The following is a 26126-nucleotide window of genomic DNA, read 5'->3' as shown; positions in this document are numbered from 1 at the left end:
CACACAAGCGCACACACACACACCACTTTCCAGACAGAGACTCTCACTCACACAAACATGCACATACACACATACAAACACAAAACACAAAATCCTTTACACATGCAAACGTTATAGTAAACAGTGGGCGGCATCACAATCCACTGTATATGCTTCAGGTTTACGGGACAAAAAAAAAAAGGGACATAGGCCACAAAAAAAAAAAAAAAAAAAAAAACGTAGGTGGAATAAAAATCGAGACCACGTGACTCATACTTCCGGATCAATCTTTCAGCGCCAAAATATGAAAGGGCAAGCTCCGTGTACAAACTGAATGTCTTTATATTTTAGGCAACTAAAATATAGGTCTACTCACAAAGTAATTCTCTTCATGCCTGTTTAACAACGCACATGTACAGACCTGGGGCCTGATGTATAAACGTTGCGTACGCCCAAAATGGGCATAGAAATATGCGTACGCATTTTTCCACGCACATATCGGGATTTATAAAAAATAAACTTGCCGTAAATAAGTGCGCACCATAAGGATGCTCTTGACCGTGCGTACGCACTCTTTTAGAAGAGTATGTGTTTTGGTGACACCAACTGGCCCAAATAGCAATAACTATTTAAAATAGTCATCACCCAATTAATCAAATTGCATCAACCTGAATTATCATTATCAGCATTCTTAACCAGGTGCAAATACTTTGAATTAACTTTTTTTTTTAATGAATGGGCTATAAAAAGGTATGTGCGTATAAAACATATCATAATGGATGCTCTAGCGCTGTTAGAAGACCTTGCTAATGATGCTCTACGGAGGGAGCGTGTTTTCAGAGACCGTGAAGAATTCCTTGCTCATGATGATGATTGGCTCATGAGCCGATTTCGATTCCCAAGAGCCATCCTCTTGGAATTGTGTTCTGAATTACGGCCAGTATTGGAAAGACCCTCGCGGAGAAACCACGCGCTGTGTGTTCAAGTATTTGGTGTTGTCTTTTTAAGTTAATTTTTTTGCATATGAATAAACAGGAAAATCGACTGTTTTAATAAACGTATCTTAAATACAGCTGCATCTATTGCTAGATTTGTCACTTGGATATTTTAGGACTTTTAAGGAATTTGAATTGGTTGATTTAAATTATCCACAATAAAAAAGCAGAATTTTAAACAGACAAAAACTTATATAACGTGTAGATAAATCAATTACTTAGCATCGTCACCGCAAATCACATCCGTATCACTTTGGAATTCTGGAAGAACTCCACTTAATCCTGTTTCCCCTATAATCGCGCCCACCCTTGCATCAAAGGCTGAGAGGTCAGTGATTCCTTGACCACCACCAGTTGTTACAACACTGCGCCTGTGTGCACATATTCTTTTTTTTTTTAACGACTACTTTTAAGTCTGACCATTTTTTTTGGTCTCTTGGACTGTGCGAGGCACCGATGTAACAGCATTGACTGCTTCTGTTAAACTTGCCCCCATTCTACCATCATTCTTTTATTTGAAATGCCCGCAGAGAGCCCACCAAATAAAACTTTTTTTCGGCCCTCCACCTCAGACAGCAGTACCTCCATCTCGCAGTCGGTGAAGTTTCTTTTTTTTGCTTTTCGTTTCTGTTTTTCCATTTTTAGCCAACAGATCAATGACAATTATCGGTCGTATTAATATGCAGGGAGATCATACATATTCAAAATAGGCGGTCTTAACCTCCAAATATGGTTATTTCGGGAGGAGATTGGGGTAAGCTATAAGCACGTGCACCTGCGCACAATATTCAGATAATTGTGATTTATAAAGAGAACCTTGCGCAGGTTCTGGCGTATGTACGGTTTTATAAATCTGAAAACTTTTGTGCGTACGCAAATTCTGCCTTATGTGCGTACACACATTTTAAGGATGAAATCTACGCAAAGTTTTATACATGAGGCCCCTGGCCATTAAGAACGCACGTTTCGAGAAAAGGGATCCCGCGGCAAGCTGTGAAAATGCCCTTCAGCATAGTAAAAGTACCCTAGCATATATCACATATACTGTATATCAATATCAATTTATATATTCGTGTTTAATTAAATTTTTTACATTTTAATGGTTAGTGATTGTTGCAGACATTCCCACTATTTTGGGGGGAAGGGATTGGCTTGTTTAGGCTACTTTACACTGAGCAGCAGTTGGCCTCCGCTTTAACCAGCAGATCAAAGGAGCAGTTATTGGCTATGACACGTAGCCTTCTAAGTTTGAAGGGCAGGGTTGGTTGGTTGGAAGCACGTTTGAAGGAGAAGCCGTTTGAGTTAAATGAAAAACACAAACCCCCAGTTACTGTAATTCTCCTTCTTACCTTTCATTCACAATAGGTGTGAAGTTATCAAACCGGTTTCGCTGATGGGTGGATTCGCGGATTTGGGGGGTTTAAAACAAATTAACAAGACCGAGCAGACGTCTCTGCCTAAAATGTAATTCGCCAGCAAAACATAAACATAAATAGAAAAATAAACATAAGTAGATATAAATGTTTAATGGTAACAATTAAAATATACTTCATAGTTGGATTTGATACTTTGAGTGTAATTCATGAATTTACTGAATACATTCGGATTGTGTAAAATAAACCTTCCTAGACCTTTTGTACTACACTGTAAACCCTAGTGTTTAAAGTCATTAAACATATGAAGTACTGTTAACTTAAATAAATACAATTAGTTCAAATTAATAGACCTTGGTGAATATTTTATAAATTTTTTGCCAACTTATTCGGGTTTACAGTGTATTAAACATTTTCTAAAATTCATTTAAAACCGGCGTGCTTAAACCCGTGGCTTGCACTTTCATTTTACGTTTAAGTTTATTCAAATAAACACAATATACGGCAAATATATTATCTCAAAGCTTTTATTTTTTGAGTCATAAATGCAGTGTTCAGTTACATTCCAGTGTGTCCACCCTGATTTTTAACCACTACTGAAAGGACTTTTACAACCTATTTATGTATTTATTACATGCCTCGTCTGTAAGTATCTCAAACCAGAATTTATTAATGGCAGTAATTAAATCGGATTTTGTAGTCGGTTTTGCTTCTTTTTTGAATATGGTCTTTCATAGCATGCCACACCATTTCAATGGGATTCATGTTAGGAGATTCGGCGGGTGTCTTCACCCAGTTAATTCCCTCTTCAGTGATCACTTTTCTTGTTTGATATATTGTTCATTCATGTCTTCTAATGATGGCGACACATTTTTACGTTTTAAATTAGATATGTTGGCATATTCACGAATCAGGACATTCACATAGTTAACACTATCAGATTATAACGTAGCCTATCAGGAAATTAAATTAATGTAAGACCATTTAAACCGAGGCAATGCCATGTCTTTCATTGTTTTGTCCCTGTTTGTCATGAACGGGGTGTATTGGCAGGTGTTGATCGCCATGGGCAGAGAGAGCAGGCATAGAGGCAGAGGGGTTGTGTAATCAAAAAGAGTCTTTTAATGATGATAAACATAAAAGTATAAGTAAAGACTCCAACAAACAAAAGAACAAACAAACTCAAACAATACTTAACTCTGTGCTAACAAGGACTCTCTGGCAGGACACAGGCAAAGGGACAAATAACACACCCTGTGGCAAAACACAGGCAGAGGGACAAATAACACACCCTGTGGCGAGACACAGGCAGAGGGAGGACAATCACATAACGGTACACATGTTAAGATTGCTCTTAACTATGGCAGTCAGCTACACATACACCTAGCTAAACATGTCTTCAGCCCCAACATGCACTAAGCTACACTTACCTAATAGCTCAACACACACTAGGGAATTGGGCGAGGCGGCACCCTAAGGCTAAGCGAGGCAGCACTAAAAAGCTAGGCGGCACTCCAAAGCTAGGAGGGGAGGCACTCTAAAGCTAAGCGAGGCGGCACCCTAAGGGTAAGCGAGGCGGCACTAAAAAAAAAAGCTAGGGGGTTACCTAGAAAGGGGCTATGGCTAGAAGCATGCTTGTTAGCTCAGCATAGATTTTAGCTAAACACGCTCCTAGCCAAACACACACCTAACTACTTACCTGACCCTAGCTAAACACACAAGAACACAGGAGGACAAAAACCACAGTACTTACATACACTTAGGACAGGACTGAATCAGCTCCACTAACACAGACACACAAAACATACACAGAAACATTGCCAATATGAGAGCCCAAGTCAACACAACTTAAATCAAAACATAAACTAAACAAAGAACAAAACAAACCAAAACAAACGGACAGTGGTTAAACCAAAAAATGCTCGACCCAGTTTCCCAGTCTAAACAGCTATTTATAGATGGGTTAATGGCTACTCGCATCACCTGACCGAGGTGCCTGCTGGGAAACGGAGTCAGCCAACAAAAACTACAAATAAAAAAAAAAACAGTGACCTCTGGTGGTGGACCCTTACACTGTTAAAACATTACAAAAACTATATAAGAAACTTACTATGAATTTCAAAGCACGAATTCGGGCATCTCATTTTATCTTTATGAAAATAATATGAAGTACATATACACCCATTCAAAATGAAAGATCTATTGTAAAAAATTTAATAAAATTTATGTTGCTTCAGCATTGGAAACAATATTGTTTTAGGCTAACTAATTATACACAATTCTGCGTTGTACTTGGTCTGGCTTTTAGATAAAGTCCTTCCATGCTCAATCTGGCGGATATTCACTGAAGCACAAAAATTTATTTAATTTCCCAAATGTTGCATGCGCCAAGTTGCGGCAGGCTGCATGCCAAATTGCTGCATCTCACGGTAAAACACACGCATTCTTAATGGCCAGGTCTGTAACTTTAATCTGAGTATTATCTTGCCCGTTTGCTATTTTCTTTATTTTTTAGCGGTTAGCAGTCAGTTTTTAGGTGCATTATTGACACACTGACTCTCATTACTGACTGGATCAGTAACACTCTCCTTTCAGGTCATGGATCAAGTTTGGCATTACTGCCACCTGATGAACTACAGTAAATTGGTAAAACAACAGTGTCAAGTTTTCCCAAGATCAAAATGTTTGCCCATGTCCTGTTTTTTTTTGTTCTCCTTTTTTTGGCAGAACAGATTTCTTCTCATAATTTCTTATGACATCTGTATATGTCACTTGTACAAACTAAAATAAAATACTGTTACATGTATCTGTTATTTCACTATACCACTGCAGTGCTAAAATGTACAAAACCTGAGGCATGCAGGGTGAGTTGCATGGTTAGTGTTTGACAAACGGCCGGGCAAGTGCAATGGGGCGTTCTGTATGTGAATGCGCAGAACCAATGCCTACATATAGTTGCTGCTTGTTCAGACACCATGCAACACACACACACAGACCCCTCCTACTTTGGTCTTTACAGACACACGCACTCTTTCTCGCTGCTGAGGAGTTTGTAAGGAATGTTCTAGAGGTGAAGAGAGTATCAGATAGGGTGATGAGTCTGAAGCTGGAAATTGAAGGGATAATGTTCAATGTTGTTAGTGGTTATGCCCCACAGGTAGGATGTGAGTTAAAAGAGAAGGAGAAATTCTGGATTGAGTTAGATGAAGTAATGCAGAGCATCCCCAGAGGTGAGAGAGTGGTGATTGGTGCAGACTTCAATGGACATGTTGGGGAAGGGAACAGAGGTGATGAAAATGTGATGGGCAGGTTTGGTCTGCAGGACAGGAATGTAGAAGGACAGATGGTGGTGGACTTTGCAAAGAGGATGGAAATGGCAGTAGTAAATACTTTCTTCCAGAAGAGGCAGGAACATAGGGTGACATATAAGAGTGGAGGCAGAAGCACTCAGGTCGACTACATCTTGTGTCGACGTTGTAACCTGAAAGAGATCAGTGACTGCAAAGTGTTGGTAGGGGAGAGTGTAGCCAGACAACGCAGAATGGTGGTGTGTAAAATAACCCTGGTGGTGAGGAAGGCGAAGAGGACAAAGGCAGAGCAGAGGACAAAGTGGTGGAAGCTGAGAAAGGAAGAATATTGTGAAGTCTTTAGGGAGGAGTTGAGACAGGCTATGGGTGGTCAGGAGGTGCTTTCAGTTGACTGGACAACTACAGCCAATGTGATCAGGGAGACAGGTAGGAGGGTACTTGGTGTATCATCAGGTAAGGGGAAAGTGGACAAGGAGACTTGGTGGTGGAATGAGGAAGTCCAGGAGTGTATACAGGGAAAGAGGCTAGCTAAGAAGAAGTGGGACACTGAGAGGACTGAAGAGAGTAGACAGGAGTACAGGGAGATGCAGAGTAAGGTGAAGGTAGAGGTGGCAAAGGCCAAACAAAGAGCATACGAGGACTTGTATGCTAGGCTTGACAGTAAGGAGGGAGAGGTGGATCTGTACAGGTTGGCAAGGCAGAGAGATAGAGATGGGAAGGATGTGCAGCAGGTTAGAGTGATTAAAGATAGAGATGGAAATGTACTGACAGATGCCAGGAGGGTGATGGGAAGATGGAAGGAGTACTTTAAGGAGTTGATGAATGAGGAAAACGAAAGAGAACAAAGAGTAGAAGAGGTGACTGTTGTGGAACAGGAAGTAGCAAATATTGGTAGAAGTGAGGTGAGAAGGGCGTTGAAGAGGATGAAGAGTGGAAAGGCTGTTGGTCCTGATGACATACCTGTGGAGGTATGGAAGTGCTTAGGAGAGGTGGCAGTAGAGTTTTTGACAAGTTTGTTTAACAAGATCTTGGAGAGTGAGAGGATTCCAGAGGAATGGAGGAGAAGTGTATTGGTGCCAATTTTTAAGAACAAGTGAGATGTGCAAAGCTGTGGCAATTATAGAGGTATAAAGCTAATGAGCCAGACAATGAAGCTGTGGGAAAGAGTAGTGGAAGCTAGGTTAAGGGCAGAGGTGAGCATATGTGAGCAGCAATATGGTTTTATGCCTAGAAAGAGTACATCAGATGCAGTATTTGCTTTGAGGATGCTGGTGGAGAAGTACAGAGAAGGTAACAGGGAGTTGCATTGTGTCTTCTTAGATTTAGAGAAAGCGTATGACAGGGTGCCAAGAGAGGAGCTGTGGTATTGTATGAGGAAGTCTGGAGTGGCAGAGAAGTATGTTAGAGTGGTGCAGGACATGTATGAGAGCTGTAAGACAGTGGTAAGATGTGCTGTAGGTGTGACAGAAGAGTTTAAGGTGGAGGTGGGTCTGCATCAAGGATCGGCTCTAAGCCCCTTTTTGTTTGCTCTGGTGATGGACAGGATGACAGATGAGGTAAGACAGGAGTCCCCATGGACTATGATGTTTGCAGATGACATTGTGCTCTGTAGCAAGAGCAGGGAACAGGTGGAGGAAAATTTGGAGAGGTGGAGGTATGCTCTGGAAAGCAGAGGAATGAAGGTTAGCCGCAGCAAGACGGAATACATGTGTGTAAATGAGAGGGACCCAGGAGGATCGGTGAGGCTACAGGGAGCGGAGGTAAAGAAGGTGCAGGATTTTAAGTACTTAGGGTCAACGGTCCAGAGCAACGGAGAGTGTGAAAAGGAGGTGAAGAGGCGGGTACAGGCAGGTTGGAATGGGTGGAGAAAAGTGTCAGGTGTGTTGTGCGATAAAAGAGTATCAGCGAGAATGAAAGGAAAGGTGTACAGGACAGTGGTGAGACCAGCGATGCTCTACGGCTTAGAGACAGTGGCGCTGAAGAAAAGACAGGAGGCAGAGTTGGAGGTAGCAGAGCTGAAGATGTTGAGGTTCTCTTTGGGAGTGACAAGGATGGATAGGATTAAGAATGAGTTTATCAGAGGGACAACCCACGTTAGATGTTTTGGAGATAAAGTCAGAGAGGCCAGATTGAGGTGGTTTGGGCATGTTCAGAGGAGAGATTGTGAATATATCGGTAGAAGGATGCTGAGGTTAGAACTGCCAGGCAGGAGGTCTAGAGGAAGACCAAAGAGGAGATTTATGGATGCAGTGAGAGAGGACATGAAGTTAGTTGGTGTGAGAGAAGAGGATGCAGAGGATAGGGTTAGATGGAGGCAGATGATTCGCTGTGGCGACCCCTGAAAGGGAACAGCCGAAAGACAAAGAAGAAGACACTCTTTCTCGCTGCTCTAAACAGAAACACAGCTCTGTGGTGATTTTTTTTCAAAGGTAAAGTGCAGGTTAATTTGTGTTATTTTTACTTTACAGCAGTGATCCCGTTAGTGTGTCGCTCAATCGAGTGTCATTAGAAAAATTTTCTTAAATTGTCTTGTTTATTTTTCCAATAAAAGTGTTTATGTTGTGCGTGTAAAAAGTGTAGAGGAAGGGTAACTGTAAGATAAGTAGGGGGAGAGGGGATCTTACTTTAGATTCACACACACAGACAGACAGACAAACAGACAGACAGCACTTGCGCGCACAAAAGGAAACACTTATCTGTCAGGATTTATTTTTACTTTAGGTAAAAAGTGAAGGTTAGTTTTTATTTTTACTTAATATTTGGTGTTAATTATTTATATGTTTTTATTTTTTTGGGCTGTGGAATGAACAATTTGAGTTTCCATTATTTCTTATTGAAAAATAAAATTTGATTTACGAATGTAACGAGCCCGCTTCTGAAGTACGAGCCTGCTTCTGAAAGGAATTATGCTCGTAATCCAAGGTTCCACTGTATATGCCTCCAGCATGTCCATTCTTTATTCTTACCCTTAACATTCGTAACTGGACATGCTTCTTTTGAGCAAAATCTAATATGTTCTTGAGTGTTATCAATAGCTACCAGTGGGAGACTCTATTTGTTTAAATTGATGAAGATATCTCTTGATTATAAAATTGACCCTATACACTGATTTCTGAGATTTTTTTTTTATTATTTACTGCATCTACCTATGAAGACATGTAACATTCATCTAACACCAAAGCCAGATTAACTTTATAACAAAAATGAAAAAACTTCTTAATGTAAAATACATTTTATGTTCCCTCTTGATTTTGACTTTCAATGATTAATTAATATGAGGTAAAAAATGTAATAGAAAAATATAAAGAAATGACAATTTCTTTGGAATCATGATGTGGCCCTAGACAGTTTGTGCAAGCAGTGAGGTGTGGACATTATTAACAGGACTGACAATGTATGTAGAAAAGTTTATAAAATTTTACATTCTAGAGATAAGGATAGAAATAGTAAAGCAAGATATACTACTCACTAATGATGTTTTTGAAATCATAGCATGAAGCCAGTTAAAATCAACAGATTTGTAAATAACAGCTACAAACTGAAGCTGAGGGTCCACATCTTCCCATATCTTTGGAGTGCCTTCCGGATAACTCATCCTGATAGTAGTGCGGTTTCCCACATCTCTGCTGTAATCCTTCACTGGACCACTGTTTAACCTGCGAAAGGGGGAACACGCATTAAAACTTTGTGTGATATGATGGCATCCAACATCAGCCACATAAAAAAAAAACCTAATTGTCATGCTATTCAAAGAGACATGTTTTCACTTTGTGTTTGATGGTTTATGCCAGTTAAAAGGAGGCTTGCCATTTCCACATTTTAAAAATCCTTGTATATCAAATGTTGTCAAACTGATCAACTGGCTGACACAAAAGATGATGCGGTTTGTTACAGCAGACAGTCTAGATACTGTAAATGCTGATTAAGCAGTATGGAATACACTGGCAAAACATTATTAGTAACCCAAGTCACTAAGAAGCAATTTTTAAAGCTGCAGTAATGCTAGTGAAGGCTTCACGATGGTTAGTGTTTAAAACTGTCGCCTTGCTCTTCCGGGTTCGGAACAACACCTCATGTATGTACACAAACTTCTTTGCTGATTTTACTTACCTTAAGATTACATTGAACTGATTCAGAAGAGGCCCAAGCTCCAATCCTTTAAGTATGCCTCCATTGCCAATTACAACACAACGACGGCAATCAGGCATGTTAATATTCTTTGACAAGGAAATGGGTATGAGATCCAGAACTCCTTTTAGCTTGTGTTGCAGATTCCGAAATCCAAACGGTGGTGAATAGTCAAATATTTGTTTTGTTAAGTTGCTGTTTTTTTGTAAAAAGGGCTCAGCTACAGGCTTGGAATTAGAATACATCCTCTCAATCTTCTTTCTTGTAAAAGATGGTCTGCATTCTCGGGCTAACACACTTCTGACAAAAGAATGAACACGCTAAAAAGAGGACACAAACAGTTGAATTCAGAAGTTTATATATACCTTATACAACCAAATACATTTAAAATTTAAATTTTTACTTTTCCTGACATTTAATCCTAATAAAGATTCCCTGTCTTGGGTCAGGTAGGTTCACTTCTTTATTTTAAGAATGTGAAATGTCAGAATAAAGGTACAAGGATTTAGTTCAGCTTTTATTTCTTTCATCACATTCAAACTGGGTCAGAAGTTTACATAAACTTAGTTTGTATTTGGTAACTCTCACCCACTCATTCTCTATATTCTACCCTCAACCCTGGATGTATGAGGCCATAAAACTAATCACTCTGCCACCATGCTGCATGTATAACATTGCCTTTTAATTGTTTAACTTCTGTGAAAAATTTCAGGTAACCTTTCACAAACTTTTTAAATATGATGTTAAAACTTTAGCCCACTCCTCCTGATAGAACTGGTTCAATTCGTACGATAGAGTCAGATTTGTAAGGTTTGCCTCCCTGCTTGCACATGCTTTATTAGTTCTGCCTATAAATTTTCTCTTTTTTTCACAAGTTTGCAAGTACACACATTGACAAAATAGCTGGGACCCCTTCGTAAAATATATAAAATAAAATGGAAAAAAATGGAATGAAAAATAAAATTGGAATGGAAAATAAAAATTACACATTGCTATTAAATTGTGGTTCAAACGAAGCATTAAAAAAAAAACTCTAATGAAACTAGGCCAGTTTTTTTTTGCCAGATTAATATAAAACTAGGCCAGTTTTTTTTGCCAGATTAATGTTAAAAAACGGTATAATAAAACTATATAAGTTACATAGCCTTCATAAGACTCCACTGTTATTTAAATGCACTCTCAATGACGCAAAAATGTTATGATTTTGTAAAAAATGAAAGTAATCAGGGTGCGTTATTCTGTATTGTTTTCGGTGAACTTGAGCGCAGCAGAAAACAAACAGACACTCCGTGTATATTCGCCTCACAGACAAGAAAAATATATACTTATATTTTTATATAAAAAGCGAAATGTCTGCTTTTATATAAACTAATGGACAACAATTTTAGACGTCTAAAGACCTATTCGGGCGGGACTAGTTTTACAGGGGGTTGTTAGAGAAATTTCTGTTTCACAGACATACTTTGTGATTTTAATCCCGTCCAAATCTGCCATGTCTGTCTTTCTCTTACACAACCTCTGTAAAAATTTCAGAGCAAATTATCTACAGCAAACTCTGCGGTCCTCTAAAAAATCTAATTCCTTCTGAATGCGAATGTCTGTAATTGCCGAAAATGTTTTTTTTCAAAAAGCGGTTTCTTTTGTGTTTTGGTCAACGTGAACTAGCGTACTCTTTCTGGCACGCCGGTATTCAAGTTTGCGCACCAATAATGGCTATAGAGAAGTAGACCAAAAGCACCTTAAAAGCTAGACATTATGCCAAGATCCAAAGAAATTCAGGAACAAATGAGAACAAAAAAAGTAATTGAGATCTATCAGTCTGGTAAAGGTTATAAAGCCATTTCTAAAGCTTTAGGACTCCAGCGAACCACAGTGAGAGCCATGATCCACAAATGGCAAAAACATGGAACAGTGGTGAACCTTCCCAGGAGTGGCCGGCCGACCAAAATTACCCCAAGAGTGCAGAGACAACTCATCCGAGAGGCCACAAAAGACCCCAGAACAACATCTAAAGAACTGCAGGCCTCACTTGCCTCAATTAAGGTCAGTGTTCACGACTCCACCAAAAGAAAGAGACTGGGCAAAAACGGCCTGCATGGCAGATTTCCAAGGTGCAAACCACTTTTAAGCAAAAAGAACATTAAGGCTCGTCTTAATTTTGCTAAAAAAACATCTAAATGATTGCCAAGACTTTTGGGAAAATACCTTGAGACAAAAGTTTAACTTTTTGGAAAGTGCGTGTCTCGTTACATCTGGCGTAAAAGTAACACAGCATTTCAGAAAAAGAACATTATACCAACAGTAAAATATGGTGGTGGTAGTGTAATAGTCTGGGGTTGTTTTGCTGCATCAGGACCTGGTAGGCTTGCTGTGATAGATGGAACCATGAATTCTACTGTTTACCAAAAAATCCTGAAGGAGAATGTTCAGCCATCTGTTCGTGAACTCAAGCTGAAGCGATCTTGGGTGCTGCAGCAGGACAATGACCCAAAACACACCAGCAAATCCAGCTCTGAATGGCTGAAGAAAAACAAAATGCAGACTTTGGAATGGCCTAGTCAAAGTCCTGACCTGAATCCTATTGAGATCTTGTGGCATGACCTTAAAAAGGCGGTTCATGCTAAAAAACCCTCAAATAAAGCTGAATTACAACAATTCTGCAAAGATGAGTGGGCCAAAATTCCTCCAGAGCGCTGTAAAAGACCTGTTACAAGTTATCGCAAACGCTTGATTGCAGTTATTGCTGCTAAGGGTGGCCCAACCAGTTATTAGGTTCAGGGGGCAATTACTTTTTCACACAGGGCCATGTAGGTTTGGATTTTTTTTCTCCCTAAATAATAAAAACCATCATTTAAAAACTGCATTTTGTGTTTACTTGTGTTGTCTTTGACTAATAGTTAAATGTGTTTGATGATCAGAAACATTTTGTGTGACCACTATCAATGAATTTTTTAAATGGTCAGTCTGCTTGCTGTTTTTCCTGACGCATTAACAATCATTAGTCTACTTCCGCCTGTGCGCTCTGGAAAACTTTATGCGTGCGGTTGAGCGCTAATTAAACTATTTAGGAAATTAAAGAAGAGGATTACAACGCTGAATCAAAATCCCAAACCCAAACCTTATTTAAATAAATTAACAAATCCAAGTGAAAAACAATAGCCCCGTTTAGAAATTCTTTCCAACATGAAGCTATGTTGGCCCGGTGTTATGCGCAGATGGCGGGGATATTTCCTGAAGCTCAAATCTCCGAAATCGTTGGTGCATTTTTTCTAAATAGACGCTATCTTTAATAACTGATGGAGGTTTTAAGCTGTATACACACGCATTCTTGACTTGTGACACAATAACAGTAATATTCTAAACATTTTGCGGGCTGCCATTTGGAAAAATGAGAGAATAATGAATAGACCAGTTATTGGGTCAAAATAACCCAACCAGGTGTTCATTTGTAAATGACCCACTACATCTCATATGACTCAACATGAGCAACCCAACAATGTGTTTAAAGTACCCGAAATAACCCAGAACTTAAATAACAATAAACAGATACGCTATATAATAATAAAATTGTCAGCTAGTAAACTTGATCTAAACAACATTTAACCAAATGTTTTTTTTTACTCATTATTGTACAGTAAATATAATATAGAGCTACATAATATATAATATAAATAAGCTATATAATAGCTCTGGTTCAGATTTTTCATGTTTGTTGTATAAAGTACTCATGGAAATTACCATTAATATTGTATTTCTCCGATACAACATTTTTTTTTTTTAAAGACTAAATTGTAATTTAAAACTACGGCGAGTGAAAATGTCACTTTGCGCCACCTGGCGGTCATTTCACGAATGACTTTGAAATGCAACTGATTTATTTTGCCAGCTGTCGTTTCGTCGTGGCGGTGAGCGCGGCGGTAATAGCCATTCCGATTGGGTACCTACCTTAAGAACAAACTTATGAATTGTCTGTAAGTTGGGGACAAGAATGTTTTTATACATACATTTAGAAATATCGTCTAAAAAAATTGGTTCTAAATGCATCCTTTAAGAAAATATATTATTATTATTATTATTATTATAGACAGCACGATGGCTTAGTGTTCGGGTTTGATTTCCGCCTCAGTGTGCATTTTCCCAACAAGCTTGGTGGGTTTCCTCCGGGTACTCCCTATTCCTCCCACAGTCTAAAAACAGATTAGGGGAAGCGGCATTCCCAAATTGCCTGTAGTGTGTGCATGCGTCTGTGAATGTTGACCACAGTCATAAAATAGGAATAAATACAATGCTAACCAACAGTGGCCTCCAAGGTCCCTAGTTGGACTACAGAGGTTACTAAATGAATGATAAATGGATTATTATTATTATTATTATTATTATTGGAGTGGATTTGCACGGGTAGGACAGCGGCTTCACACTTGCTGCATCCATGCTAATATTTCTTAAAGAAAATGCCCAAAACGCCCAAGTCCACAGCATATCTGCCTAGAAAGTTGTATGGAGGCATAACACAAATCCTTCCAGGGGCATTGCTAAAATGCCTAGACCTCGTGTTACTTAATTTCTATTTGATTTTTTATGTCTGTTGTGTTTATGAAATGCCCTAATGTGCTATTCAACTCCCCTTGCTTATCTCACTACTACTGCCACTGACATATGGCTGTATTGGCAGTTTTCTTAATTCCATAATCATAATTTACGGAAAAAAAATAAAAGAAAAAAAGCAAAGACCATTTTATGCAATTATTTCCTGAACTGAGGCTGATATTTAAACATCATCTGTCCACTTTATAATGAACACCTGTGGATGTGACTCCTCAAATCAGCCAATCATTTTAATAACATGATGCATGCTTTAATTCATGCAGTTACAAGTCAGGAACTTCAGGTAATCTTTAGACCAAACGTCATAAAAGGGAAAAAACTAAAAATGTGTGATCTCTCATAGTTTTTTTTTCCAAAAAGTTTATTGGTAAATGTTTGTTATTAAATATCAGAGATAAAAAGCGTAAAAAAAAGTTTGTCAGGAGCCCTGCGCTAAGTGCTTTATTCACATGCAAGATTTATGTAAACGACTGTTGTGCTATTTGGAGGGGAGTGATGTACTGATGTTTGTCTGTGACTAAATGAACAGGAAGGGCTTGGATAAAGAAATAAAATAAATTAATATTTCACGTAAATATTCTAATTTGCCTGTGAGAATCTTTCCTCGAGAAAATGACTTGTTGCATGATTCCACACGAAGCGCATCAGTTTTTAATTATAATAAACTATTTAAATAATAAATTATTTTTAAACATAACATAAACAAAACATTTAATATTATAAACAAAAACCTTTTTGGCTGTTTGTGTCCAGCTTTAAATAATTTGTTGACTACAAATGGCTGGAATGTGGCTGTGAATTTATGACTGAAATAAAGCTGCTCACAATTGGCATGCACTTTCATTAAAAGTAGTGAGTATATATTTGTGCTATACGTTTCTGATTTTACATTTTGTCTGATGAAGCGAAAGTGTGCACCAAAGAGAGCAACTTAATTTCACTCATAAAATACTGAGATCAAAAACAACAATATAGCACAGTGCTTGTTGCCTGTAAATAGCTAAAATATGGTTGTGAATATGCCTTGTAGCCGATGCAAAATGTTCAAATGAACCAGTAATGCAGTTTCTCTTTACATAATTCCTCAGAAATACAACAAACAAATATATGCGGCGATGTAAGCCGCTTTATTTCTGTCATACTGATAACATGATATACTATGACATATTTTTGCTGTGTAGTTTGTGCATAAGAATTGTAATTTTTTTGTAAATTTCTAAACTAAACTCTCTAGACGAAATCTCTGTCCTCTTTCCCCACACTGCCAAAAATATAGGCCTAAGAAAATGAGTCTCATGTGAAATGTAAGTGTTGTCTCTGCGCCTTTAAATCGCGAGTGGAATTATTTTACTGAAACCGGGCCGACTAATTTCTCCTGCACCCCCACATGCACACACAAAATATAAGTGACATTTTATACATTCACTTATACACTAAAAATATTGTATATAATTCTAAATATAAGTATCTGACGCACTGCAGTGTCTGCTTTTTTACAATATACGTAAGCTACTTTCGTGATTGAACTGGAAGTGGGACCATGGTCCAATACCTGTATTGTAGTTGATCCGCATAAAGGTATGTCCTAAAATGTGTTGCACAACATCGGTGTAAAAAGTGCTTGTTTGAGTTAATATAGACCTCCTGATCTCCAGCTTAGGCCAGTCTGGTCATTCCCCTCTCATCTTTGACATGAACAACATGTTTCAGGCTGCAGACTCTTTTATTAAAATCTTTTTGCATTCTTGAGACTGTTGTGTGTGAAACTCACAGCAATTTCGTAAACTCTCGAAGCAGCCTCTATTTATTTAATCCAAACAGGCTTATCAATAAAACACATTTTCAAAAATATTTTCAAATATTGACTTAACTTTTCCAAAATTTGGAAAGTGTGATTTTTATATTTTTCGAGGACTCTAATAACAACCCTGTTTGTCCAAACCTAAAGTGATCCTTCAACCAAAACATATAGGCCTAAAGTATAGATAACAGCTGTGGTTAAACACATTACTTTTTAATTTTACTCCCCCGCATCTTCTTTCAAACTTGTGAGATGACTGTGCAATGCTTAGTACATGAGAGGATAGACACATTTTTTCTGCACATCACTTGATACATGTTTGCATACATAGTTCATTCTTGAAACAACCTCTAAGTTGTAATTTTAGGTTACTGTAAGTCCCTAACTGTCTAATACTTTTACATTAGACTGTGTCAAAAAGAAAGACAACTTAATCTTTACCTCTCTATGTTCCGGATCCACCAGCATCATGACCTGTTTTGGATCGGCATTGAATATAGGCAGCAGTTTTAGAAGGCCACTGATAATCAGGCTCACAACCAGAAGCTGTACAATTAACCGCCTCCTAAAAAAAAAAGGACATGAAAGAGAAGATACCATAAGACCAAATAAGTATACATACAGTTTATACATGTGTGTCACAATGAGCACACAGGATGCCTTTCGCAACTTGTGCATAATGATAGTCAGTAATCTTCAACATTGCTGCTATTGTCAGTGTGTCATAAGGAACAGTAACAGGTAATCTGTGTAGGTAATCCTCACGTGTGTGTGTATACACTCAACAAAAATATAAACGCAACACCTTTGTTTCTGCTCCGATTTTTCATAAGATGGACTTAAAGATCTAAAATTCATTCCAGATACACAATATTACCATTTCTCTCAAACATTGTTCACAAATCAGTCTAAATGTGTGATAGTGAGCACTTCTGCTTTGCTGAGATAATCCATCACACCTGTGATGATAATGATAATCCATGGCACACCTGTGAGGTGGGATGGATTATGTCAGCAAAGCAGAAGTGCTCACTATCACACATTTAGACTGATTTGTGAACAATGTTTGAGAGAAATGGTAATATTGTGTATCTGGAGTGAATTTTAGATCTTTAAGTCCATCTCATGAAAAATCAGAGCAGAAACAAAGGTGTTGCATTCATATTTTTGTTGTGTGTATATATATATATATATATATATATACTCAGCAAAAAAAGAAACGTCCTCTGACTTTCAACTGCTTTTACTCTTAGTAAACTTAATGTGTAAATATTTGTATGAACACTAAAAGAGTCAACACCATAAACTTAAATGTTTAACAATGTGTCCCTAAATAAAGGGAGGCTCAAAATCAAAAGTACCAGTCAGTATCTGGTGTGGCCACCAGCCGCTTGAAGTACTGCAGTGCATCTCCTCCTCATGGACTGCCTATTGCGGATAGTCTGAGCACTGATGGAGGGATTGTGTGTTTCTGGTGTGACTCGGGTGTGTCTCCCTGGCCATAGTGTACCTGTCACGCAGGTGTGATATTCGGATGTACCGATTCTGTTCAGGTGTTGTTACACGTGGTCTTCCACTGCGAGAATGATCAGCTGTCCTTCCTGTCTCCCTGTAGCGCTGTCTTAGGCGTCTCACAGTGAGGACATGGCAATTTATTGCCCTAGCCACATCAGCAGTCCTCATGCCTCCCTGCAGCATGCCTAATGCACGTTCACGCAGATGAGCAGGGACCCTGGGCATCTTTCTTTGGGTGTTTTTCACAAGTCTTTTCAGTGTCCTGCGTTTTTAAAACTGTCACCTTAAATGCCTACTTTCTGTAAGCTGTTAAGATCTTAACGACCATTTCACAGGTGCATGTTAATTAATTGATTATGGTTAATTGAACATGCATGGAAAACATTGTTTAAGCCCTTTACAATGAAGATCTGTAAAGTTATTTGGATTTTTACAACATTATTGTTAAAATACACAGTCCTGAAAAAGGGATGTTTTATTTTTTGCTGAGTATATATATGTATAGAGAGAGAGAGTCAAGCCCGAAACTATTGACAAATTCTAACTTTTCAACATCTCAACAACAATTGGCAAGATCTCAATTCAGACAGTCCAACAGACACTGCACACCGCTGGGTTCCATAGATGCAGACCAAGGAGGACATCACTTCTCCAGATAGGGCACACAAAAGCCCGCTTGGCCTTTGCAAATGCTCATCTGGACAAAGATGACGACTTCTGGTCCTGTTTTATGATACGATAAAACAAAAATTTAATTGTTTGGCTACAATAATTTATTTGATGTAAAAAGAAGAAGCCTTAGCACTGGTTGGAGTGGTAACTGACCTACAGGGTTGGAACTCTTTGCTTGTGTTGCTTGTTCTTAGTATAGCTTTTGACACCATTGATCATAGTATTCTCTTTAAAATATTAGATTTTTAAATTTTTTTAAAGAAAAATTAGTTAAAGGAAAGGTCCTCTTCTTACTCAGGTCTTATTTGGCTGATCGTTATTAGTTTGTAGAAGTAATAGTGACTATTCCACGTGCACTGGTGAAGTTTGGGTGTTCCACAAGGTTTATTTATTTTTGCCCGCTGCTATTTTCCTTTTTTATGATTTCTCTGGGCACCATAATTCGTAGGCATGGTATTAGTTTTCACTGTTATGTCAGATAAGGAAAAAACAGCTTAACATAGAGGAATGTGTAAAGGGCATTAGACACACGATGTTAATTAACTTTCTTCTGCACAATCCTGACAAAACAGAAGTACTTGTATATGTGGAGAAGTAATATATCTTGGTATGATTATAGATTCCAGTCTTCATTTGAAACTTCTGTACAATATTACTAGGATAGCATTCTTTCATCTCAGAAATATTGCCAAGATAAGGAATACAGTGCAGAAAGTATTCACAGCGCATCATTTTTTCCACATTTTTTTTATGTCACAGCCTTATTCCAATTATGCATATGTACATAAGTATTCACAGCCTTTGCCATAAAGCTCAAAATTGAGCTCATGCACATCCTGTCCAGTCACAGATCGGGCGGCTGTTTAAAAGGGCTACTACAGTACACTTAACCTTTTCCCAGTTACTCTTGTACTATATTTCTTTTTTTACAGCCATGCACATATTCTCCTTAAATGTTATTTATTTATTAATTTTTAGGTTATATATAGAAATACTCCATGATTTTGTACATAATTATTCAGACATGATAAACACGTATAACAAAATTGGTACAGCATGGTGCCTAAGACTTTTGCACAGTACTGTATACTGAATAGTCTGTAGTTGCTTCTGTTGGTCAGCTTTAGGTTCAGCAATTTTGTGTGCCCAAAAAATGGGTTTGGCTGTCTATGTGAATGTACTGAATCAACAGGTTTGTCCATCAAAGGATTGTTCTCTTCTGTGATGTCACAGGCATATTCCAAGGTGACAATTGTGACAGAGTGAAAGCGTTAAGACCTTCTGAGAATCGTTGAGAATCTTCTGGATGTGCTGAAGAAGACTTTAAGCAAGAGTCTGACTCTCCAATAACCTTGGGAAAAAAATTTATATGACTTTGGAGGAAAATAAATGTTGTGACATTGTATAAGCTTATTAAAGCGATGCCATGGCAAATGCATGGCATAATTAAAGCAAAAAATAAATGTCAAAAAAAAATATATATATAATTTTTGGTGTCCCAGCAATGTTGCAACAACTCTTGGATAAAATCTGTCTTGTTCAAAAGCTGACTACAGGTTGAAGGACAGTATCTGGGCTTCCATTCGGGCAATTGCAGCCAGACCCAAAACAGTGGTAAGACTAGTAAGAGAGTTACAGTTAGACTTGTTTCTAAATGTAACCAGCACACCTACTGACCTCTCTAAAAAGAAAAACACCAGATCCAATACAGTAAATGGATCAGCTGACAGGCTTTTACAGACATAGGTGGGCTGGACAGCTGTAGCGATGAACAGGGCTCCCAAAGAGAGAGAGGGCAGTCAATTGATCACATCCCAGAGACCCTCCCGAGTTTTACAGCTTCACCCCGAGTTGGGAAAGAACCACCAAATCACACTTTGACACTCTCCAGAGCACATGCCTTTCAATGAACAAAGGCATACACACTATTTTAAACCATCTTAGAGCCAGTAGAGCAAAATGCATATATATACACTACCCTTCAAAAGTTTGGGGTCACTTTAAAATGTCCTTGTTTTTGGAAGAAAAACACAGTTTTTTTTCAATGAATATATTTAATCAGAAATACACTCTATACATTGTTAATGTGGTAAATGACTATTCTAGCTGAAAATGTCTGGTTTTTGGTGTAATATCTACATAGGTGTATAGAGGTTCATATCCAGCCACTATCACTCCAGTGTTCTAATGGTGCAGTGTATTTGCTCATTGGCTCATTGAAATCATCAGAAGGCTAATGGATAATTAGAAAACCCTTGTGCAATCATTAGCATAGCAGAAAACAGTTTAGCTGGTTAGAGAAGCTATAAAACCAACCTTCCTTTGAGCAGGTTGAGTATCTGGAGCATCACATTTGTGGGGTCGATAAAACGCTCGAAATGGCCAGAAAAAGAGAACTTTCATGTGAAACTCGACAGTCTAAACTAGACAGCCAAGAAACTGAAGATTTCCTACAATGGTGTGTACTACTCCCTTCAGAGAACAGCACAAACAGGATCTGGGAAGAAGTGGGAGGCCCCGCTGCATAACTGAGCAAGAAGAGAAGTACATTAGAGGCTCTAGTTTGAGAAATTATTAGATAAAGGAAGGAATAAGTGGGTAAGATATGTAATGTTTGATGTCAATCTAAAGCTGGCTTTATTCAAAAGAACATTGGTCAGGACAGGAAATTGGTAACATGAACCAAGCTCATGCAAAAATTACTTTATAAAAAGGTATTAAAAACTCCAAAGTATTTTAAAGTCTAAACATTTGCCCAGATCTTTTTACCTTGCTCATAATTGATAAATACTGTTCATGCGCCCTCGCCAGATGCTAACATTAGCACGGCTGAACCGCACCTGGACATGTCAGTGATTCTGTCAGAAATAAGGGCTAATGGAACACGTCTGGATGGAATCACAATTCATCTGGAGGGTGTTGCCAACTCTGTTTCTGGCCTTCAAAATTAGTTTACCGCACTCTCTGAAAGAATCACTGGCGCTGAATCACGTCTGGAAGAAGCCGAACGGAGGATTTCATCTGCCGAGGATTCGGCGACAACTACGGAAAAGCAGATGACTAACTTGAAGATGATGGTGGACCAACTGCAGGCCAAAGTAGACGACCTTGAAAACAGAGGCCGCCGCAAGAATCTGAAGATTGTGGGCCTGCCGGAGAAAAACTTTCGTCGTATCTTCGAGACATGATCCCAAAGTGGTTAGATCTACCTGTTAATTTTCCTGTACTGGATATTAAAAGGGCTCATAGATCTCCCACTTTCGCGTCTGCCAATCTGAATCCATCTCCGAGAAGCATCTTAGTTCGGTTCCTGAGGTTTACCAATAAAGAAGCGATATTGAAAGCTGCCATAAAGAAGACGATAACGTAAAATTCTATTCGGATTTGTCAGCTGGCGTGCTGCAGAAACGCTGTGAGTTCGGGTCTGTGGGGAAAGCTTTTGCTACCCATTGTTTGTATTGAGGGTTTGCCTATTCTGCCCGGCTCAAATGTCTGCATAATGGAAAGATTCGCCTGTTCAACGATCCGGACTCAGCCAAGGCATTTTTGGACTCTCTGGATAGCTAAATTAAATTCTTGGCTGAAATATACACTTTTACTTTTGGTGGAATATTTTCATTATGCCATTGGACAAGTATGTAGGACATTTTCTAAGGTAATATTCAGAATGCTGCTGTCTACCACAGAGGGTTGTAACATTTTATACATTTTGCGTTTCTGGTGGATGTGTAAGTTATTGGTTATGTTTATTTAATGTTACCTTCTTATTCTTCCTACTATTATTTATTTTTATTTTAGTTGTATTTAGTTATTTTTATTTTATTTGTATTTATTTTTACTTATATTATTATTATTATTATTATTATTATTATATTAATTTTTTTATTTTTCCCAATGGTGTTATTCATTACTGATAATTGCCTACATTAGCGATATCAGCGGAGCAGGTTATGAAGGAGCTATAACTTGGTGGTTTCATTGTGCTGTTGTTACTTGTTGCTAGGTCTCTTATATTGTTCTGTGACTTTTTGATACTATCTATGCCTCATCATATGGGGATGGGGTCTTTGGGGGAGAGTTTTATAGGTTTTTTTGCGTTTTATTTGTGGTACTTGTTCATATTTGGTATCTTGCACTAGCACAAGTGTCGTTCTTTTCCCTGTATATTATAATTTTTGTGACTTTACTTTGTCTAGATTTTCAATATGGTCAATTCATTTAAATTAGTAACATGGAACGTGAAAGGCATAGGTCATGTAATTAAGAGGAAAAATTTTTTAACATTTCTTATTACAGGAAACGCATTTATCAGATAAAGAACACATAAAGCTGAAAAGAGATTGGGTTGGCCAAATACTCTTCCTCATTTACATCTGTTACGTCCCAGGACGTATTTCTTATGTTTATGATCCAGTTTACATCTGTGATGTATATGGTCCTGATTTATTTATTTTGATGGAAGCTGGTGTATAAAGCTGAGGTGGAAAGCAGGAAGCAGTGAGAATCATTCCTCCTGCCCCAGCATGTGGTTGTTTAGCCTGTGTGTTTGTAGACTGTTGAGTCTAAATCCTTGACCTTGTGTTGTTAAGTGCTTCTTCTGTTTCTAAGATTTGATCTGTAAATAATTTGACTCTTTTAAACTATACTGTTTATTTTGTTGCTGCCTATAATTAATTGTGGGAGCTGTAGAGAGGTGGATGCCATTTTCCTTTTTTTCTAATCATGTTTTCTCCTGTTTCTGGATAGTTAGGGAGTGAGGTAAAAGTTATGTTGTTTATTTGTTTTTCTTTTTCAGGTAAGTTAATTTGATCCTCCCAACATTTAGACAAATTTTTGTTTATTGTGTTGGCCTGGTCCCCTCTTGAAGTCTTTGCTCCCTTTTTTTAAAACAAGAGTCAATAAAAAAGAACAAATTATTTAAAATTTGTTGTGTGTTGATTGCTGGCTGGGACAGGAGTGATGACCTCCAAAACCTTTTTTTTGGTTACAACTTTTCTCTAACCCCTAGAAGGGAGAAAAATGTAACATCAAATAGCAGGGGCACTGCAATTCTCATTCATAAAAACATCCCGTTTATCCTTGAACATGCAAGGGAGATTTGTGTTGATCTCTGGTTCAATTCATGGAAATCACTATAGGCAATTTATATGCCCCAAATGTGGATTGCCCTCATTTTATGTCTCATGCAGTTCTAAAGTTTAATCAGCTCTGCAAAAACATTGGTTTCTTAGCGGGTGATTTCAACTGTGTACTTGACGGATCTGGATAAATCTTCACCCCAGAAGACCCCAGTTAGCCGCCATAGAATATTTCCCATTTGTTCTCAGCTACTGTATGCTTAAAATGTAACATGGAGATTGGCACAGTGATGCATGTGTTTTGGGATTGTGACAAAATTTAAAATGTACTGGAAAGAGATTCACAAAATTGTTTAAAAATCAATTGGAAAGACATTTGCTTTGTCCCCAAAAGTATATCTCTTGAATTGTACAGTGAAACTGTGTCTTGACTGTGATAGAGAATGTGTATTGAATTTCTGTATGGGTCATTGACGGATAAGACTTTTTAATAGGCCAATTTTAAAATACCAAAAATATGGATATGTTTGGCCATTTTCTAAACATTTGGAATGTAGTGTACCTGTGCCTTTATAAAGAAAAGTAAAAAAATTGTCATTTTAGGGTTTTTACACTTAAGTAAATAAAACATACTTAAAAAAGTCATCTGGGGCGACCGTAATATCTCAGAATTCACATTTTTATGTATCATTAAGACTAGTTGAACTCATATCAGTAAGTAGATAAACTAATGAAGAAAGATAAACTTTAGTGCCCTTTCATTTTATGAAAACCATTATTTCACAAGTTTATTCTATAATATCAGAGTCTCCTTCATTATCCAGGTTAAATAAATGTTTATCCCTATAAAAGGAATGGAAAATGGTTGAATAAAAAAAAAAAAAGATAAAATATACAAATAATTATACTTAAACTATATGTTAATAATTGATGTATAGGATATGAAAACTACAAATATCCTTATGCTTACCTTGAAGGCAAATGGCATACCGGAATTGCTTGCCTCATCCCGTCAGTTAACAACTCAACCCCTTTTTACCCACTTTTTTCCCATCCTTTATGTGGTCAGACCTATACAAAAAAAAAAAAAAAAAAAAAAAAATGGAATAAGACCAATGACAACTCTTTACACTGCTAAGTCCTTAAATATGTCCTGACAAAGACACCGGTACTTCCCAGCAAACAGTTTTTCTATTCATTCAAATAAATGAAACATATCGAATCAAATTAAAACTTTCTTCATTACAAATCTCTTCACATTTAATCATTTGTATAGTTTACACATTAAACAATTACAGCAAATCTAGTTTCTCCCTGCAATTCATACAATATTTATTATATTTAATGCCATATTAACACTGCTTATTCATAGATTTTTATTGGAGCATTCCTTGGTATTCCATTATTATTAATAGCTTTAATTTCTAATATTTTTATACCAATAATTGTGATATGCTGTATCATCAGTGATGCACTTACACCTTGGATTGTGAGCATAATTTGTTCCAGAAACATGCTTGTATATCAAATCACTCGTATGTTAAAGCAAATTTCCTTATAAGAAATAATGGAAACTTAGGTGATTCATTCCACAGCCCAGAATATTCATATAAAAATAAAACAAATTAACCAGCACTTTACCTTTTTTACCTTCATGGGGGCCAAAATGCACAAAAATGCTTTATGCACGCACACATACAATGTTATAGTGAACAGTACACGTGCACGGGTGCTGACGAAACGAGTGGCGTATTTGGTTGGGCTCAACCCACAAGAAAAACAAAAGCTATGAAAAATAGAAAATAGACACATTTTATTTTTGTGAAATTTATTTATGTTGCATAAGGCCCATGTGAATAAAAACACTACTGTTTTTTTCATATATATTCTTCCTGCAAAGTGCAATGTCCGCTACTAATTAATCGATCACAGATGGTAAAAAGGGAGAAAAAAAAAAACTTACATTCGCACATGCTCTGTTTCGCACGATAAACAGCTTTCCTTTATAAAACCCAGGAAGATTAATAAAACTCAAGCAGGCATTGGTCAATTACCAAAAAAAAAATAAATAACTGCCGGTGTGGGTCCTTCACAATCCAGACATCACACTTTGCACACTGTGTATTTTTAGATATGTAAAGTAGAACCAAAGTTATCATTACCACTGCTCCTGGAATATTGGAGTGACGTATTGACGTATAATTATTTTAACTACTACCACCACCATCATTTGTTTACAGAAACAACCTAAAATCAAATGATATTATCTATAGCTGGTTAAAATTAAACAAAATTTATTATATTGCCTAGGCTGTGCTGAAAAAAGGATATTTCTCTATATTGCACAATCTTGACCGCATATATAAACAAAGGAGTGCAAAATGTGTTAAAATGTGTTAAAATGCTCTAACAGACAGTGGCATCTTTATACACAAAATGTTTAGTTCTTAATTTTTTTTTCTTCATCTTACTCGTCAGATATGAGTAGAAGGAGGTAAAGATTTGTAGGTTGGACCTCTAAAATGTCAAATCAACAGAAATACAAAAGTATTTAGTCAGCCACCAATTTATCCAACTTAAAAAAATAGGAGAGACCTGTAATTTTCATCATATGTATACCTCAACTATGAGAGACAAAATAAGAAAAAATTTATTTGCAAATTATGGTAAAA

The 26126-nt window shown here is 37.5% G+C and overlaps 1 protein-coding gene across 1 annotated transcript in view; it reads right to left on the bottom strand.

The window, feature by feature from the left end:
* st3gal5 (ST3 beta-galactoside alpha-2,3-sialyltransferase 5) overlaps positions 1-26126 on the bottom strand; it is a 62882-nt gene that overhangs the window by 10852 nt on the left and 25904 nt on the right. Inside the window, exons 2-5 of the mRNA XM_053506246.1 lie at positions 24425-24525; positions 16631-16754; positions 9766-10103; positions 9125-9311 (exon numbers count right to left, since the gene is read on the bottom strand). Coding sequence (XP_053362221.1) covers positions 9125-9311; positions 9766-10103; positions 16631-16754; positions 24425-24462 — 687 coding nt within the window. The 5' untranslated portion in view covers positions 24463-24525. The remainder of the gene's footprint in view (positions 1-9124; positions 9312-9765; positions 10104-16630; positions 16755-24424; positions 24526-26126) is intronic.

This window comes from Clarias gariepinus, chromosome 10 (genome assembly GCF_024256425.1).
Source record: "Clarias gariepinus isolate MV-2021 ecotype Netherlands chromosome 10, CGAR_prim_01v2, whole genome shotgun sequence".
Taxonomy (NCBI): domain Eukaryota; kingdom Metazoa; phylum Chordata; class Actinopteri; order Siluriformes; family Clariidae; genus Clarias; species Clarias gariepinus.
The sequence above is the reverse complement of the archived record's forward strand: the minus strand, read 5'-3'. Positions and strand labels throughout refer to the sequence as shown.